Here is a 19,633-nt window from a genome sequence, read left to right as displayed (position 1 = left end):
AGAATAATTTTAAATGCTATCGGTATTAGCCATTATCCTACCTAAACATGTCTGATTGAGAGTTGTTTTAACTGCGAGGAGACAACTTCGCAACGAATTATTTGCTAGCGGTACTTACTTATTGCCTGCAATTGCTTTATCAGATGTAGCGAGCTACATTTCTCGCATTTTCATAAAAAATGGCAGCGCCCGTTAGACTAATACAAAATATAGCTTGCAAATGGCCGGCTTTACTCAGTGTCACTCATCAACGGTAAAGTAGCTATAATGAAATTTTGGTACGTGGCTGAGCTTTAGCAAAACAAATATTCAAATTAATTCAACGCCATTGAAGGAGTCGTCTACAAGCAAACTACTTTCGTAATCATAATTTCATTACTTTTGCTCGCCCTTTTGGGCAATTTTTGCAGTTTTGAATTTTGACCGTTGTCCAAGTTGTAGCGTTGCTGTATGTTCGTAGCGCAAAATATTTTGTTGAATTTGTAGAAGCTATAGCTTTCTCTTCATAAATACTGCCGGCCCCTACACTAGTAATTGAATGACGAATTTAAAGGCTGTTGTGATTTTTGAGAAGAAAGTTTTGATATTCTTCATTTAGTTTTAGCCTTTTCTAATGACAAATATATCAAAAGTACTTGTTGTGTCAGTACAAGTTCGTTATATACTTATTGGTCTTATTGTTGGACGTTTTGTGGTGTTCATCAGTTTGACTTGTTAGTCAATTTGACTGGTTAGCCAATTTTAATTTTCACATTTTCTTGTAGACGGCTGTTGCTGAGTCAAGCTTATGTTACACAAGTAGGCTCTCAGCAGGATGTTAAAAGTAAGTAGATTACTTATATAAGTTATTATTTTTAGTGGCCACTAAGCCAAAGTTTTGTTTAATAATATACTTGTTTAGCCTATCAGCTTGTTACAGTCATGTCTGCCAGAGCTGCAGGAGAATGATAGTCCATTCTGATCATGCTTAAACAATTTGCGAAATCTTTACTATAATAAAAGCAGTGTCTATCCATCTTTCAAAGTCAGGGTCGAAGATTGCTCGAACACATGACATTCAACTTTTTAGTTTAATACTCTAACACTCCCGACAATCAATCGGCTTCTGCCGCTTCAGAGTAATTGTGCAGATAGTTATTCTGTGTGATTTATCGATATATCTTACGATCTCTCGTGGCACCTTTAACTGCCAGGGTACTTGTTCAATTAATGCTAATAAGGCAGTGTTTTGATTTTTCTTCACAGTTGCAAAAACCTCGGTTAAAATTTTCTGGTGGATATTTAAAAAAATTAAAGATTGTTTCTACGTACAAAATGCAACAAGCGCGATACTCTAGTGGCGTAAGGAGAGCGTTAGGTTAGACCAATCCAAATACTACCTGTTTGGTTGACTCGATTCCTAGGAGCCATTTTGATTAGCTAGTTGTGGGGCCTTTCCTAAATTAGTTGTAACAATAGACTTCAATTTTAGTTACAAAACATTGAAAACTTGAAGTTATAGAGAACCGCTGAGCTTCTGCTATCTTACATAAATTTTATATTCGTCATAACTTTTGTTTAAATTTTGCTAAAAATTGAAATTGCCAAAACTTGGTTCATCCTCAACCCCGAACTTAAGAATAATGAATTTAGGGATGAACAGAAATATTAGTATAATGATATTCCAGCAGTTTTCTAACCAGGCAATCATCTCATAATAGTTTGTCATTATGATAATAGTGACAGAAATGAATGACACGTATCACATCATCGCCTGTTTTATGCTCATTGGTTCATTACCTGACATTATTAGCACTAAGGTTCCTTCCTTAAAGCACATAAATTATATAACTTTTTTTATTATATAGTTCAATACATCAGAGTCTTGGCTTTCGAATGAGCCTATATTCAATACACAAAGAATAGTAGAACTATGAAAAGCAGGGTGTCAAAAGCATGTCCTGCAATAAAAAAAACACTTGGTTGCGGTTCCCACAATGTGATGTCATAAATATTATTTAGCCTTAGGTAGTCGATCCCTTTTGCTGCCATTGAGGCTTCGCTTTTCTGTGACATTCGGTGCTGTTAAACCCAGAGAGCGCTAATAATAAACTAGGATTCTAGATTATCAACAATGCTCAGGGATCGTGCTAACGCCCGACCAATACAAACACATGTTCTGGGTTAATTAATTATGCTTCAATAAATATACTGTGGTTGATAAAGGTAATCAAATCACATCGATTAAATTGTGACCTGCAGTTGCGTGGCCCTAAGTCTATATGTCAATCACACTGTCGCAAGATCACGCAATGCTTGAAATTAAGAGAGACCGAAAGAGACCGCATTTATTCGGAACAAAGCCCTTCGCTGGAATTGTGGGATAGGTTGAAAAGGTCGAGCGGTGTATTGTGGGATACATAATCGCACGCACCCATCGCAAGGATCCATTCTGTTGGATACTTGCGATCAGCGTACGCACATCGCGCGACCGTCGTGCGTTGACGTTTCCATATCACAACTGGCCTACGCACGACGTTGTGCACCTTGTTGCGCGCCTTGCGCTGTCATATGGAAACCAGGCTTAAAGTAAGGCCTTTTAAAGATGACTCCGCTGCAGCATAACAAAATTTTAGACAATCAAGGAGGTTATTCAAGTTGAAACTACCGCAAAGCCTATTATTTTCTATAACATTTTCTAGTTTTATGAGGAATGATATGTGTTAAAGATTTTTCCTCTACCCTGAGTTTGTTTCTATTTACCTCATCACATGTATTTCCATTTTGCCTTTTATAATTAGTTTCCATTGAAGTAGGTTTTTAAGTGTCAGCAAGTGTGGATTGCCATCAAAGATGGCCACTGTAGTTGTTATGCTGATGCGCTGATTGCTCTGTGGAGCCGAGACTTTGGCAGCCTTACTTAAGGGAACTCACAGTCCTTGGAACTATGTTTGTTCAAATTTTTAGATGTCTACGTATGTTCACAGGAAAGCCAATAAGGAAGCTAGTGATAGCTAACAGAGGGGAGATAGCATGTCGGGTAATGCGCACTGCCCGAGACATGGGTGTAGAGACCGTGGCTGTTTACAGTGAAGCTGATGCTAAATCCCTCCACGTAGCTCTGGTATGTACTTAGAGCTATCGGTTGCAATTGTTATATTCCTTGCTTCAAGGTAGTGGTGTTTAAATGGGTTAAACACTGCTGATAGTTCCAGATGCTGCTCTGAATTAATACGAACAATGTACAAAGTGTACAATTGGAGAAGTGATAGTTAAAGCCTTTGATTTGCAGTTGTCAAATTTTAAAAGTGTATACACTCATCTTTATCTTGTCAGTCTCTCGGCCAAACTATAGATGTCATAATCACACTTTTGTTTGAATCCAAGAGTTTTAACCGCGATCAAGTTTTGTCGATTTTAATCTCGAAATATTCTTGCAGTCAGATCACCTTGAGTGTCAAAAGCCATCGCAAATAATAGCAAAATACCGATACTTGTTCGTCTTTAAAGGTTGACTGGCAATAATATTCACATTACGTTTATTTGGTATCAAAAGGTTCACCATGTCTTACTCTGCTGTGTTGTAGGTGCAAAATATGTGAAAATGTGATTACAAGCTCTTAAAAGCTCAAAAACGAACAGTTAATCACAGCCATCTCGGAAACGCCAAAGTTTGGAATCTCTTTCTTAACATAACTATGCTGCATTATGTTGTTTATAATATTTATACGGTTTGTTTTATAGTTTTTATTTCAGAATTCAGCCATGTGAGTAAGTATCTAGTCTCTGTATCACTGTATTTACTGGCAATATCTATTTTATGCTTACAGAACTCTCTGAAGAATTATTTTCTTCTCCAAATAGAAAATAGAAGAAAGTTTCTAAAAACAATCCATATTTTGTTTCCGATTTTTTTTGCCGCCGAGATGGACAGATTGATGACTTTTGGCATTGTGTTTATCATACTTTCCCCATCAATCTTTCAAATGTGGAGAAGCATCTGTATGTTGTAAATGCTTTATTTGTTTTTGGATCCTTGTCTTTGTTATAACAAAGATAAGTTGTTTCTTGAGTCAGCCTATCAAGATACTGTAGTGGACCAGCTCTCTGTTCTGCCTGAAGAGAAATTACATTCAATCACAGTTTTATCACCATTTATGTAATTTGTTTTATAATTGATTTCCATGGTACCAGTACAACCAGTTTTATCAGTACAACCAGTCTTATCAAGACTTTCATACATGGTTCCTTTTGTTGTACAAGTTGAGTGCAGTTTATGAGTAAGTTCAGTTATATTATGTAATTTTAAAGTATTGTCAAAGTTGGTAAAATGCAATAGTTTCTATTTTTAAATATGATTATTTCTCACTGACCATGGCTGGACTAGACTAAAGTGACCTGGTGTCGAAGTTTCTGGCTTCAGCTTTACAGTGAATGGAACACTGTCATCGAGAAACACAATAATTATAATCTATGATATTTTAATTTTTTTCCTTTTGCTAATTGGTTTTCGTTTAAGCAACGATACAAGTAGTGGGCAGCAGTCTCCAGTGTTAGCTTTAGACAACCTGAGACAGGTACTTTACTGGCGCTGTCTGGTAGCTCTTCTCAGCCTACTACTGCTGTCTGCTGCAGGCTGACAGCGCCTACTGCATCGGTCCCGCCGAATCTCAGAAAAGCTACCTGAATAAGGAGAAAATAATAGAGGTCTGCAAGATCTCTGGTTCTCAGGCTGTGCACCCGGGCTATGGCTTTCTCTCAGAAAACACCGAGTTTGCTGAACTCTGTCAGGAGAATGATATAACTTTCATAGGTCGGTGAGCTCTACATATGTATATTTAGTCGAGCTGATCGAGTATTGAGTTCCAGGAGATACTCTTTGTAGAGTTGAAGTTAACATCATGCTCTGTTGTTTTAATTGCCGGAGACATTAATTCAGAAACATTGAGACAGGTAGACTGGCACTCTAACACCTGCATCAATGGAACGTCTTCAATTATTTTTGAATGATTGCGCAGTTATTCATTCCCTTTCCCTTATCGTCACACCTGAGGATCTCTCACGACATGCTAGATTGCGAGGTACTTGCATATATACCACACTTTTCGGACTATAAACCGCACCCCAATATAAGCCGCATCTGCTTTATTTTCCAAAAAATTGTATAGGCCGCAGAATTCAGGACAGTGATTTTTAACGCGGCCGCAACTTTGCTGTTTAAAATGGAACAGTGCCTAACAGCGCTGTTTCGTATTAACCAACGCTTTTTATCCTAATGCCTAACGGAACAGTACCGTTAGTCATTAGGTTAAAAAGCGTCGGTTAATACGAAACAGTGCCGTTAGGCGTTGTTTCGTATTTTCTTTCACTGCTAAAGGCGCACTAACAGGAGATTCTGGTTATTGTGCCCTAGTGATGAAGGAAAAAGCCACAGAATATCCGCACCCTTATATAAGCCACATGGCTCAAATCGTCATAAAAAAGTAGCGGCTAATAGTCCGAAAAGTACGGTAATTGAGGTACCTTATACCCATTTTCGCTCATAAGTGATGCAAGAGGGAAAATGATATTTTTAAAGACTCTCATTTTTCAAATTGAATTTGAGAACTTGCACCGACTTGACACTTTAATCTATATGGAATTTTTTATGTAATGCGACGCAAAAAACTCAACATAAACTCTTTACGTTAAGTGGAGCTTACATTATGCGCTTTATGTTACAAGAAGCGTCTTTTGCATTTGCATCTGATAGTCATGCATTGAATTGGATACAATTATTTTGGAACATCTTAAATCAGTAATAAATTATATCTATTCTAGTGGTTCTTCTAGGTCATTAGAGATGACATAACGATAGCGACATAATGTTGTAGTGATATTATTTTAAAAAATTCGGAGTTGTTCTCTCTTGAGTAAGTGTTGGATAACTTCTGTTTAGTTGTTTGATGTAGCTGACTGCATCCTCTAAATATGCCTATAATTATAGTTTTGTACTCCTGCAGGTCCTCCTTCTACTGCCATACGAGACATGGGAATAAAGAGCACCTCTAAATATATTATGTCGGCTGCCAACGTGCCAATCATAGAAGGCTATCATGGTGATGACCAATCAGAGACCAGACTTCTTCAAGAAGCTGAAAAAATTGGATATCCTGTGATGATAAAAGCTGTGAGAGGCGGAGGTGGCAAAGTAAGGCTTATTGAGTTTATTATCGATCTTTATTATTATTATCTGTATGCAATAATGTATGTATGATAGCCTAAAATAATATATAAATTCTGATTGGCTGGCTGGACCTTATCTCCCAATTTTGCAGATAGTTTGCGCTATTTTGCCAAGTTTAATGGCGGACTGTGGATCAATACCAGCCCAGAGCCACTCAGTTCCCAACCAGTAGACTGTAGACTAATATAAGTTTACAGGAGAGAGGCTTGGGGCTGATGGGCCTAGACCGTGCTTTTTCTTTTGTCTGTAAGGTTAGAAGAATATTAGAGTTTTCTAACATAGAGCTGGTGAAGTGGGGTATCATTCTATTAAACTTAATAGCCTCTAAATATTTCATGATATATTCCTTGAAACTCTTTCACCTTGTCATATTTATGACCCCATTGGTTTTAACAGATGTGAGACAAAATTATTATGCGTTAAAGTTTTACATTTGAAATACGCAATAAAAATAAAATTGAATGCGATACTGATTTAAGGTTGCTGCTCAGTTACAATAGCCGAGTCAAGATCTTTTTTAAATGGATTTTAGAACAGCGACAAACGGTTTGAATGTGATGATCGAACCTTTATAAGGAAGTACAAGAATTAAGCTACTTCTTGCTGCCTATAATAATATACAGTAAAGTAAAGCTGATTTAAATGCAGTAGACGCTCCTAAAACGTAACTAATCTGTTCAAGGAACGTTTATGTTACAGCGAATTTATGTTATATGAACAGTAAAATACATGTGAATCGCCTAATCCGTTCCAAGGTTTTTTAAACAAACCTCTTTGACCATATAAAAAGGAAAAGTAAGCTTAACATTTTAATTTGTTGGCTGTACCGTAACTAATATTATTAGTTTGCATCGACAGCTGGTTTCCTTTTTCTCATCAATTTCACCGGTTTTATAAACTATGATTGCGGTGAGTTTACAATAAGTTGATGGGGAACACACATATTCGACGCCCATTTACAACGATTTGATCATTTTTCTTAAACAGTGAAGTCTATTCTGGAAAGTAAAACTAATAACAAAAACTTTATACTTCTACAATAAAGCAAAACAAAAAAATATTTTACTATAAAAAGAGCGTCATCTACTTGTTAAATCGTCTATCCCTATCTAGGGGGTCAAGGTAAGGATAAAAGACAACTTTTTGCGATACTCCCAACTCTCGCAATTCAAATTGGTAGACCGACGCCGTAACACCTGCACCAATTGATCGTCTTTAAGTAGTTATGAACAACTCCGCAGCTACCTATTCTGTGTTTTGTCGAGACATCTGACGATCTATCGTGACGAAATAAAATGTTATGGAAGCTGTTCATATAATAGATATAAGTTAAACCTATGTCTTTTTTTTTCTCTCTCACAAGCGCGGCGAGATATGTTACCAAACATATCGAATTTGAGAAGTAGTCTCTACTTGACACTTTACATGATGTGGAATTTTTGTACATAGTACGAAGCCTAAGTTCTTTATGCTATCTACAACTGAAGTTATATGAGGTATACTGTTATACGGTTATACGGTCTACTGTATATGTTTTTTTATGAAGGCATACCCCGGATGTATAGTGCGCCGTTAGAGATCGTCAGGTGTGCCATAACTATCTGCACAGTTATTCAGGCATTGGCAAATGTGATTGATTGGGGCAGGCGTCAGAGTGTTCGCACAGTTCTTAGTCACAGTCGGTCTACCACGCTGAAAGTTGCGTGTTCGAATCCTGTATGATGCAAAATTATTTTGTTTGTTGACCTTTAGCCGTGGTTTTAGTTAAATGGACGGGCATGGCTCTTATCATAGTAAAGATACCAGCAGAGTTACCATTTCAGTAACAAAATGAGTGTTTTGATACCTATGCTATAGTTCTAAGAAAATGGGAGTTGTCTTAACAATGCTGCGTATGAGGGTGCCATAAATCTTTGAGTGATCTAGAGCAACCCTAAACGAATGATAGCATGCAATATGAAGATTTTGTTAGAGCTTTACAACCTAAAGATTACCTAGACCCATGTCCCTACAGTCAGTCTAATGATGAACAAACTTTGTAACAATGGAATGAACCTTAACTATAGTTTTTTTCTGCGTTGTCTAGATTGATAACTGTATGACTCTCACATATATCATAGATGAGAGGCCAATCAATTCATGAAAAATGGTGTCTCCAGATAAACCTCCATGAACTGTGCTAAGTATGTTACCATCAAGGTGATAGGCAACTCTTTCATGGTTCTACTTTGAAAAGGGGATGAGAATTGCCATGACTGCAGACGAGTTCTCCTCTCAGCTCGCTTCTGCCAAGAATGAGGCTCTCAAGTCCTTCAATGATGACATCATGCTAATAGAAAAGTTTGTGGTGAATCCTCGGCATGTGGAGGTAACTCTCAACTTTGGTTTAGTGCTTGTTTGTTTGCATGCTGATCTACAGCGTTACATTATTGTAGCCAGACTTTTGCTAGTTGGTATTGGCTCCTGCATAGCGAGTCTTATTATTCAGCATATGAGTCTAATATTATATTTGTACAATAGCCAATCATAACACTAGCTGATAATCTGCTCCTACCTGCCAGCCTAGTTTTGTGCTGACCATTTTTATCATTTTGCCCCCAGTTTGGCTGATATTAAATGCGCAATTATATACTTGCGTTGTTGTTAATCCGTTCTTATTGGCTCTGCGAGCAATCATTTTTGTCCAATTGTTAGAGGTCAGGGCTGTATTTGAATGTTTTGCAGAGACAGTTCTTAGTTATCAAGCGATGACACCTTTTTAGGTTGACAATTTTGGACACGAATTTATCAAGTTTCAAACTTTCTTGTAGATAATTTCTGCTCTCTGCAGTTATCGATATTCAAAATTGTTCATATAAAATTGTTAAAAGTGGCTAATTCTAGTTACACCCATTTTCTGTTTATCAACTTTCAAAAGTATTTTAATGCATCACAATAACATAAAAGTCTTGTAGTTCCGTGTCTATAGTCATGGTGTGATTAATTAAAGACGAAAATGTAAAGTGAAAGCTCCATATAGTCTTAAATCTACATATATAAATCTCAAAGTTTGTGTGTCTGTCCTTCGGTATGTCCAGTGATAGCTATTAAAAACTTGGAATGAAGAGCTTGCTGCGTGCTGGATTTGAAGTCACCGAGATTGCATCCGCAAGCTACAAACCACGCATTTAACAACTGAGCTATGCAGTCCTTAGCATTCCATAGATCTTATCATATACCATATGCTGTATGCACATAATAAATGTGCACTTTTGATTATTAACTAATATTACCTTTAGCACTTGTTATTCTTTGAAATTGTTTAAAAGCTAATTTTTTGCTACCATTACCTATTTTTTTAATTTGTAATTTTTGAATGGGCCATTTCAAATGTGTCGCTACACTTCTATTTCCAGTTTTTTTTTGTAAGGTATCCATTGCTAAATTGGTAAAGGCTGATACTTTTCATGCGAACAATTGTATTATTTCGAATAGGAATAGCCTCTACAATCTCTCTCCGTTCGGTCAGACAAAGTACCAGACAAAGACTGTCCAATATTTCATTTTTACATTTGTACCAGAATCGAGAGGTACCAGTATCATTATATTCACAGTTTTGAAGGATATCTTCTGTTGGAACAGTTACTTTTCTATACACACGCACTTCTATGCACAAATCATTATTAATCCCACATATTCAGGATTTTTATTTTTCAGTTCGTATTAATTATATCATTACCAAAACATGTTTTGTTGTAATCGTAGCAAAACAGATTTAATTTAGCTAATACTCGCTAATTATTCTACATTTACATTTAAACACTTTTATAGTTGTTTGATTTTGTTTCTTAATTTATTTGACCTGCACAAAACATTTTCCTCATGATATGAAGTTTTAAAGTTACAGATGTTTGACAAAGTTTGAAATCCTTTACAGTTGTTTTGTTTCTTCTCTGAATTTATTTAAACTGCACAAAAATATTTTTTCGTGATAAGAAGTTTAAAAGTTAGAATGGTAGCTGTTGTTATATGTTAAATAAAATTAACTTTTCTGTGCAAAGACTTGTTACCCGAGCAACGCCGTGCATTCACCTCGTATGCGTATATATACACTGTATTTGAAAGAACTGACTTGTCAACCACAGACTTGTCATCCACAGACTTGTCAACCACAGACTTGTCAACCACAGACTTGTCAACCACTGACTTGTCAATCACAGACTTGTCATCCACAGACTTGTCAACCACAATTTTGTCATCCATAGACTTGTCATCCACAGATTTGTCATCCACAGACTTGTCAACCACATATTTGTTATCCACAGACTTGTCATCCACAGACTTGTCAACCACAGACTTTTCAACCACAGACTTGTCATCCACAGACTTGTCATCCACTGACTTGTCAACCACAGACTTGTCAACCACAGATTTGTCATCCACAGACTTGTCATCCACAGACTTGTCATCCACAGACTTGTCAACCACAGACTTGTCATCCACAGACTTGTCATCCACAGACTTGTCAACCACAGACTTGTCAACCACAGACTTGTCAACCACAGACTTGTCAACCACTGACTTGTCAATCACAGGCTTGTCAATCACAGGCTTGTCAACCACAGACTTGGCAATTGCAGACTTGTCAACCACAGACTTTTCAACCATAGATTTGAGCAACTTTCTGTTTTACTCAGCATATTAAAAGAACACTGCTTCTCGTTAAATACTTTAGTTTAAAGTTGATTGTAACTAAAGCTTTTACAGGTGTGTGAGAAATTGAGAAATTACAGCAATGTAAAAACAGAGATCTAGGAACCTTTACTACTGTGTTCTCCATATTCACTACTGTATACTAGTCTATCATATTTACTACTGTATACTAGTCTATCATATTTACTACTGTGTACTAGTCTATCATATTTACTACTGTATACTAGTATATCATATTTACTACTGTATACTAGTCTATCATATTTACTACTGTATACTAGTATATCATATTTACTACTGTTTACTAGTATATCATATTTACTACTGTATACTAGTCTATCATATTTACTACTGTGTTCTAGTCTATCGTATTCACTACTGTGTACTAATCAGTCATACCTGTTACACAGGTTCAAGTTTTTGGAGACCAACATGGAAACTACGTTTACCTGTTTGAGAGAGACTGCAGTGTGCAGAGGAGGCACCAGAAGGTGATTGAGGAAGCTCCTGCACCTGGTCTCTCTGATGACGTACGCAGAAGTATTGGTGAAGCAGCAGTGCGGGCAGCCCAGGCAGTCAATTATGTAGGGGCTGGTAAGTACTGGCAGCACCGTGATGGTGCTAGCGGTAGTAGGATATGATTTGGCAGGGATTTGCCATGTGTGGCTAGCTATGGACCTTCAGTTCGGAGTATTTTCTTGGTGTATTGGATTTCAGTTGTAGTGGAGAGGTGGAAGTAGTACGGTCTGCTCGGTTTGTGAAAATTATTCGAGGATCACTTTGTTTCACGAGGGACTCATTTACCCATGAACACACGCACTCATTCACACGCTTGCTCACGAGCAGCAATTGAGGTCAATGACGTAGCCAATTACTGCTACTTTAGGTTTGTAGCCAACTATCTAGCTGGCTGTCCGAAAAATTGATGCTAAGGGAAACACATTATTACTACAATGGTTTTGTTTTGCCAGTGGGCTTGTTAGAACTTTGTTTTTGGCAGCTAGTTTTGTCGCGGAACAATTTTACTACAGTGAGGAGTATTTGTACAGTTATTGGAGCGTATTGCCAGGGACCGCAAGTTTATTACCTGCCATAAACAATATTATATTATTGTTGCTGTGGTTTGAAAGTCAGTGAAGTTTAATGCTTCTCAAGGTTCTATCATTTGTCAGAATTTTTTAAATCTAACGTGAGCAACCTTATATAATTTCTTATTGCTTTAGAAACCATTGATTTCATAAACTTTGTGTTATATCTAGTGATGCCTCTAGTTAGGAAACAAACATAATAGTTTGTTTGTTCTCGAAGTGCATGGATATGTTTAGGGCATTGAAAAAGCGTTTTTACTCACAAAATTTTCATATTACTAAACAATGTCTAGAATGATCTAATTTTGCAAGTAGAAATACTACTTTATGTTTATATAAAGCTCTGTGTGTCCAGGAGTAAATAATATGCAGTTGACAGCATTTTAATGCACCGTCCAGCAACAAGGCATAGAGTTAGAGGGAAGCAAGTTAAAAAATTGGTTTTGATTTACGGTTTTGACAAATTGATAATCAGTATACGAAGAGGTTGTTGCTGCATTTATTCGTGAGTTAATCATGGGACGGCTCTTTTAAAACCATTTCCTTCATGTAGAGATTAATTACTTCCGCAGCCTTTTGTTAGCCGCATGTTTTGATTAACATTTCCATGAGCTGAAGCTAAAGGTTTTCTGCTAGGATAAATTATACACAGGTTTTACTTACTCACGAAGCTCGGTCTTTTTTCCAGTGGATGAATTTGGGATTTACTTCATTTTTTGATTGTTAATATGAAACCTCTAGAGATGTACTCGCTAAAACTACTATTTTACTCATGGGGAACTATTCTCTATCCCATCACTCTTGTAATTTTTCCGCAATCTTTTCCGTGGAACAATACATTGTAGTCGAAACTGGAAATGCTCATTATTTGTGAAAACTGGTAATAATCATCTCATAATTCCTGAAGGCGCTCTAGATTAGCTAAGCGTTAATGTAGTTCATTTAAATTTAGCAGCCCACACAGTGTGTCATCCTCGCTCCTGCATTTCACGTGTTGCATGATGGTCTGACACGCCTGTTTCATTTTAGGTGCTATTTTTCAATCTGAATTTTATGATTGGATTTTTGCTGGATTTACTGAACACATCAATTCTTTTGTCTATAAAAAGAATACCGTAAGTTAAAAGTATAATCAATACTGTACACCCGGTATTCATTGACTTTTGATTTGGATGTTTGGAAGAGTACTAGGAATAACATAAACTGCAGTGTTATGGCTGTCAGGATCTCCAGCGACCATCTATAGATGACTGTTGGGATCTCTAGCACCCAGTAGACAAACGGAATGAATTGAATGTCCAGAGTTGTCCTTAATTGCCTTCTTGTCGAAGTAAACCTTTGTTGAAAGTGTTTACCAGGTTTCCACTCCGATCCACACTGATTTGCAAGGTTGAGTCTCAGGTTTCCAGGAATAATTTATCATCAAGTTTTTGTTATTCACTTGATGTTGAGTCAGAGACTTGGCAGAGCTACAGGGTGTCGTACAATTTTCATACACATCGGTTGGTTCAACTACAGCCAAAATATAACCATTAAAAGGGTAATGGTTTTACCTTTAAAAATGCACAGTAGAACTTGGGCTATTCCCCTGGAGAAAGCTTTTAATTTCTTCTTGCGAAGTCAGTTTTTCTCTGTTTGGTAAGTTTTTTGGAAATCTATAGTGACAGTTCTCTGAACACAGCGTACAACAGTAATACACCTATCATCATAGATTTTTTATGCACTTTAGTTAGGGAGCTATTGCTCGGCGATGAACCATTTTTTATATGCGACACATTTCTGTACATGGATGAACACAATGATTGACATACCATTTCTGTACATGGATGAACACAATGATTGACATACCATTTCTGTACATGGATGAACACAATGATTGACATACCATTTCTGTACATGGATGAACACAATGATTGACATACCGTTTCTGTACATGGATGAACACAATGATTGACATACCGTTTCTGTACATGGATGAACACAATGATTGACATACCATTTCTGTACATGGATGAACACAATGATTGACATACCATTTCTGTACATGGATGAACACAATGATTGACATACCATTCTATCATAAAACACAACAGATGTTCCTCCTTTCGGGCTACCACTGTATTTCTCACAATTTTTTAGTCCAAAAACCTGATTGAGTAAGCAGTGTGTTGTTCCTTTAAGTTCTTTTTGCTTTGTAAGAAAGCGCAGAAGGATTTTTAGGGTCGGTTTGTAAGCTCAGCATCGGTTACAAACATTACTTTTTAGCATCTAGTAAAAGTGCTACTCTATTAACACTCCCAGAATCTTTAGCTGAACTAGAATATACTTTTTTTCATGTGTGTCTCTTTGAACGCTTAAACTATCATCAAATAATCATTAAATATTCCTGTGAGTTTGTCAATCCCAAGCCGTAACTGTCCACTGTGACAGGAAGTGGTCAGTTCTCTGACGGGTATGTCTAACGGTCCTATGTATTCATAGGAACTGTGGAGTTTGTGATGGACTCAGAACAAAACTTCTACTTCATGGAAATGAATACAAGGTTGCAGGTAGAGCACCCCGTCTCTGAGATGATCACCGACACAGGTTAGCTTAAGACCTTATAAAAGTGCTCGGGAGGTGTAACTACCCCCAATTCAGAGATAGCACGAGTCATCACTCTCTGCTAAGCATTGGCGTGGTCATCACTTGGGTTGTTGCTACCAGGGTCTTGAAAAGGAAGACTGTTATGGTGTTTGACAATTTTTGTATCCAATGGTATATCCTATGCTAACTAAGTAGATCTATGATTACTAGGTAGATCTATGACAACTAGGTAGATCTATGATAATTAGGTAGATCTATGATAACTAGGTAGATCTATAATAACTAGGTAGATCTATGATAATTAGGTAGATCTATGATAACTAGGTAGATCTATGATAACTAGGTAGATCTATGATAACTAGGTAGATCTATGATAACTAGGTAGATCTATGATAACTAGGTAGATCTATGATAACTAGGTAGATCTATGATAACTAGGTAGATCTATAATAACTAGGTAGATCTATGATAACTAGGTAGATCTATGATAACTAGGTAGATCTATGATAACTAGGTAGATCTATGATAACTAGGTAGATCTATGATAACTAGGTAGATCTATGATAACTAGGTAGATCTATGATAACTAGATAGATCTATGATAGCTAAATAGATCTATGATAACTAGGTAGATCTGTGATAACTAGGTAGATCTATAATAACTAGGTAGATCTATAATAACTAGGTAGATCTATGATAACTAGGTAGATCTATGATAACTAGGTAGATCTATGATAACTAGGTAGATCTATGATAACTAGGTAGATCTATGATAACTAGGTAGATCTATGATAATTAGGTAGATCTGTGATAACTAGGTAGATCTATGATAATTAGGTAGATCTATGATAACTAGGTAGATCTATGATAACTAGGTAGATCTATGATAACTAGGTAGATCTATGATAACTAGGTAGATCTATGATAACTAGGTAGATCTATGATAACTAGGTAGATCTATAATAACTAGGTAGATCTATAATAACTAGGTAGATCTATGATAACTAGGTAGATCTATGATAATTAGGTAGATCTATGATAATTGTTACCAAAGTTAGTTAAACAATAAATATCTATAGCTGATGAAGTTTTAATAACCAGTCAAAGTGTAGAGGACTTAGAGGTCCGTTGTACATACTGATATTGATGTATGCCGTTTATTTTATTATTGCAATTATACATGTTGCTAATTGAACAGTTTTACATTGGTATATAGCTCCATGAAGACTAGTCTCGCGTATAAAAGCAGGTTCTCTGATCCTAGACCATATTAACGACTTTCTCTCAACTGTGAAAGCACTTCGGATATCACGATTCCTTTTGAGCTGAATAGTAGTTCAAGGCATCACGCTTGTAGAACTCAATAAAATTACAGAAATTATATAGTATAGAGTGTTTTTCACCCTCTTTCAAAGAAGTGATGTTCTAGAGGTAACTGAAGAAACATAATGAATGTAGTTAACCGAGTCTGATGAAGTCTGTATATTTGTTGAGTAAAAAACAAATAGTTTCAGGGTAGGGATCTTGTTGCTGAGGAGAAGCTTCTGGCTACTTTTTGGTAATTTATTTCCGATTATTTCAGTCAGTGTGTCATGAGAGACTAGTGTTCTGTCAGCAGCCATTTTTCATTTCTCGGTTAATTAGAAGAGTCCTCATCGTTTCAGCGATATCTCCACAACTCGTAGTAACTCAATCAACTTGTTACTTCGGAATATACTGAACACGTATTATGCAAAAAATGACTGAAGTATATTAATCCAAAACAAAGGAAAAATACGAAGTGAAACTACCCTGCCGAGTTTACTCGGGAGTAGGATGAGGTGGGAAACAACTCCCCAAATTTCCTCAGGCCCAAGCTTCAAAGTTCAGTCAGAGCTCGACATACGAGCTTAATATATTCTGAGATTGAGGACTCAGCTCCTATGTCTATTTACTTGTGTCTCAAGGCGATATTTCCTATATAAAATAACTAAATACTAATTAATCTGTTACCATATTATGAGACAACCACAACACAGGGTATTACGGTGGAAAATGTTTTTCAACTGTTATAGTTTAGTATCTATGCTAACAAAGTAACAAATACTTATTTAGTTGTTAAAGTTGGCAATAAATTTCACATGTAACATCACTATGTACACTACTGTAAGTTTAACCTTTGAGACAGATGTAGTGGCTAACAACGGTCTGAGTCAGATTTGACAGCAATGCCTTTGGTGCACTAAGCCTTTGGGACGCTACGTAACAGAAAATTTGACTTTAACCTAAAATGAATGCATCTTACAAACGCACACTCTCTTGTACGCTAAGTTTTAATCTTTTACTAAACTTCAATTTTGTCGTCTTAATTTTTTATTATCTGTTTCCGATTTGGCGCTTTTTGCCTCGCGCTGACTATAAATTTCGGCCAACATTTTAACAGCTATTTTCAAACTGATTAGAGGAGAAAGACCAAGCGACGCTGTTCTCAAAAGCAGCCTCTCCATATTCCGCTATGCAGTTGCCATCGAGAACCAACTTGTGTTTGTTGTAGTGAGTTTTTAGTATCTGTTTCCTGTTAGCCGTGTTTTGGTTTGTGTTCTGTCAGCAGCCATTTCCACTGTTAAAAAATTACTGTATCTCAAGGAGGAAATTTAGCCAAAATGCTGCTTGTATCTCAATTTTTTTTGTATGTTGGATCAGTTGTATGTTGGATCAGTTGTATGTTGGATCAGTTGTATGTTGGATCACTTGTATGTTGGATCACTTGTATGTTGGATCACTTGTATGTTGGATCACTTGTATGTTGGATCACTTGTATGTTGGATCACTCATATGTCGAGGTCCGACTGTATTATTTAAATGCTAATCTAGAAGTATCAGAATACTCATATTTTTATTTAAATATTTTTCTGTGAAATTTTGCCCAAGCAGCTGTGACATGTACAAAAGGTGTCGCTGGAATATACATATACCATCATGTAACTGGCTAGTAGAGGCAAAATTTGAATTTGAGTTTTTAATGGAATTTGACTACTAATATAAAATGAGAGGGGGTTTAGAGATAGATAATTGTTCAACTGCTCATTTTGCTATGTCTGAATTTTGTTGTGTGGGTGTAGCAAGGTTGTTTGCTGTTCAAAATATAACTGCCGTTTATTTTTGTCATATAGGAAGCCATCTTTCAGTTGGCTCTGTTAAAGCATGAATGTTGGTACAGTGCATTTGCTCAGGTCATCATATAAAACATTTTTATCAATGCAGACCTGGTGGAATGGCAACTACGGGTAGCTGCTGGTGAGCCCCTACCTCTTACCCAAGATGACCTACAGATATTCGGTCATGCATTTGAGGCCAGAGTATATGCAGAGGATCCGAACAATGACTTCATGCCTGGAGCAGGACCACTACACCATGTGTTGCCCCCAGAGCTTGTGCCTTACATGAGGGTAGAGACAGGCATCAGACAGGTGTGCAGGTTATTCCATCAAACTATATGTTGATATATATATAGATATACCCTAGGACACTTTTATTTCGCTAGTATTTAGTTTCGTGAGTAGCCCACAGAGTAAAATTTCGCTGCAACTTAATTTCGCGGCTCTGATGAGTGCGAAAATATAGTGATGTGAAAATAAATGCAGTGGAAAAAACCGATTACATTCCTCAGGTCCAGTTCGCTAATAAGAAAAAAATTCATTTTAGGACTGGTTCGTATTTGTAAACTGCAGGTTGAAATGTGTGGGTGAGATCAATAATTCAATTTGATCACTTGCTGCCATTGTTTCTTATACTATCAATGGCATATAGGTCCCTCCCGCCGTGAATTTCACATTCGAGTCCCAAGAAGAAGAAAATAGATAGGTAACAACCAACTTCACAACCAAAACTGTACATGTACAACCCTTTCGCTGCCATAAACGCATTTATGCGTTTTCTAGGGGCCACTGCCATAAACGCATTTTTGGACTTTCTCAGCAATTGCGTGGTAACCTGATTTTATTATTCGTTGACCACATAACCCACGGTCTTTAAGACTTTTATGAAGTTGACAGTGTTGTCCGAAGATTTATCTATAAAATCAGCCTAAAACAACGAAGCACTTTTAAACGTTTGTTTGAGAATTTCTGATCTAAAAACGAACATTTTTGTGTGAGTTCATTAACTACCACCACGAGTCATAAAACAGATAACTAGTTGATGATGACAGTATAGCCAATTAAGATTTGCGTGATTATACAGATAATTAAAGTAGCAGCACTGTCTCTGACAGTGGTGAAAGTAATAGTTTTGTAAGAGTGAGGAACATTGTGGAGGATAGTTTTAGCTTCGGATCGATCGTAGCTTCACATAGCTTTATCATCGCGCACAATTAGAGATACATTGAATTTTTACATAGCAATATTGGTTGAAATGTTGGCAAAATAAAATATGTAACAAAAATGTTCTAGGTAGAGATTGAACTTGAAAAAATACTGTATACATATCATGAAGCAATATCGGCAATTTCGGTAAAATGGCTGGCATTAGGCCGATAGCGAATTTGTACATGGTTGGCAGTGAAAGAGATAATGTGGTTGGACCTGATAAGGGTTGATATTGTCTTTGGTTGGTAATAAAATTCATCACTACAATAATTATTCTTCAATTTTATGACTTCACCTACCAGACTTTCATCCTCATCAGTTACAAATTCGGTGACTAAACTGATATCATCTTAATTTGCTTTGCCATGCTGCTCAGTCGGTGTATTAGCTATAATGAGTTTTCCAGAATTTTCCCATTGAGCTCAACCACAGACGAAAATTGCCTGCATTTCTAATATGACGATTTTATTGTGGATATCAATAAACAAAGCTATTTAATTTCGCGTTTTCGTTCGTTATGATAGTTTAGTTTCGCTCATGAAATTTTTGCGAGAAGATGACACCGCGAAAATGCGAAAGCTAGATGCCGCGAATACATAAGTGTCCTAGGGTATATATGTATGTATATATATGTATATATATTTATGTATGTATATATATACCCATATTTCCAAGTTAGGAGTTGAATAAATATATACCAGTTAGGAGGTTTCGTA

The 19,633-nt window shown here is 36.6% G+C and overlaps 1 protein-coding gene across 2 annotated transcripts in view; it reads left to right on the top strand.

The window, feature by feature from the left end:
* Window positions 1-234: 234 nt before the first annotated feature.
* The window catches only part of LOC137406618 (methylcrotonoyl-CoA carboxylase subunit alpha, mitochondrial-like), a 59,536-nt gene continuing 40,137 nt past the window's right edge, over window positions 235-19,633 (top strand). Inside the window, exons 1-9 of one of the 2 annotated variants that reach the window (XM_068093224.1) lie at window positions 235-253; window positions 765-823; window positions 2,967-3,103; window positions 4,615-4,792; window positions 5,982-6,169; window positions 8,442-8,573; window positions 11,308-11,491; window positions 14,467-14,571; window positions 17,815-18,020. In XM_068093224.1, the coding sequence (XP_067949325.1) occupies window positions 3,023-3,103; window positions 4,615-4,792; window positions 5,982-6,169; window positions 8,442-8,573; window positions 11,308-11,491; window positions 14,467-14,571; window positions 17,815-18,020 (1,074 nt within the window). In that variant the 5' untranslated portion in view covers window positions 235-253; window positions 765-823; window positions 2,967-3,022. Of the gene's footprint in view, window positions 254-764; window positions 824-2,956; window positions 3,104-4,614; window positions 4,793-5,981; window positions 6,170-8,441; window positions 8,574-11,307; window positions 11,492-14,466; window positions 14,572-17,814; window positions 18,021-19,633 lie in introns of those variants that run through there. The other variant, XM_068093223.1, reaches the window with a different exon arrangement.

This window comes from Watersipora subatra, chromosome 10, assembly GCF_963576615.1.
Source record: "Watersipora subatra chromosome 10, tzWatSuba1.1, whole genome shotgun sequence".
NCBI lineage: Eukaryota > Metazoa > Bryozoa > Gymnolaemata > Cheilostomatida > Watersiporidae > Watersipora > Watersipora subatra.
This window is presented reverse-complemented; position numbering and strand designations above follow the sequence as displayed.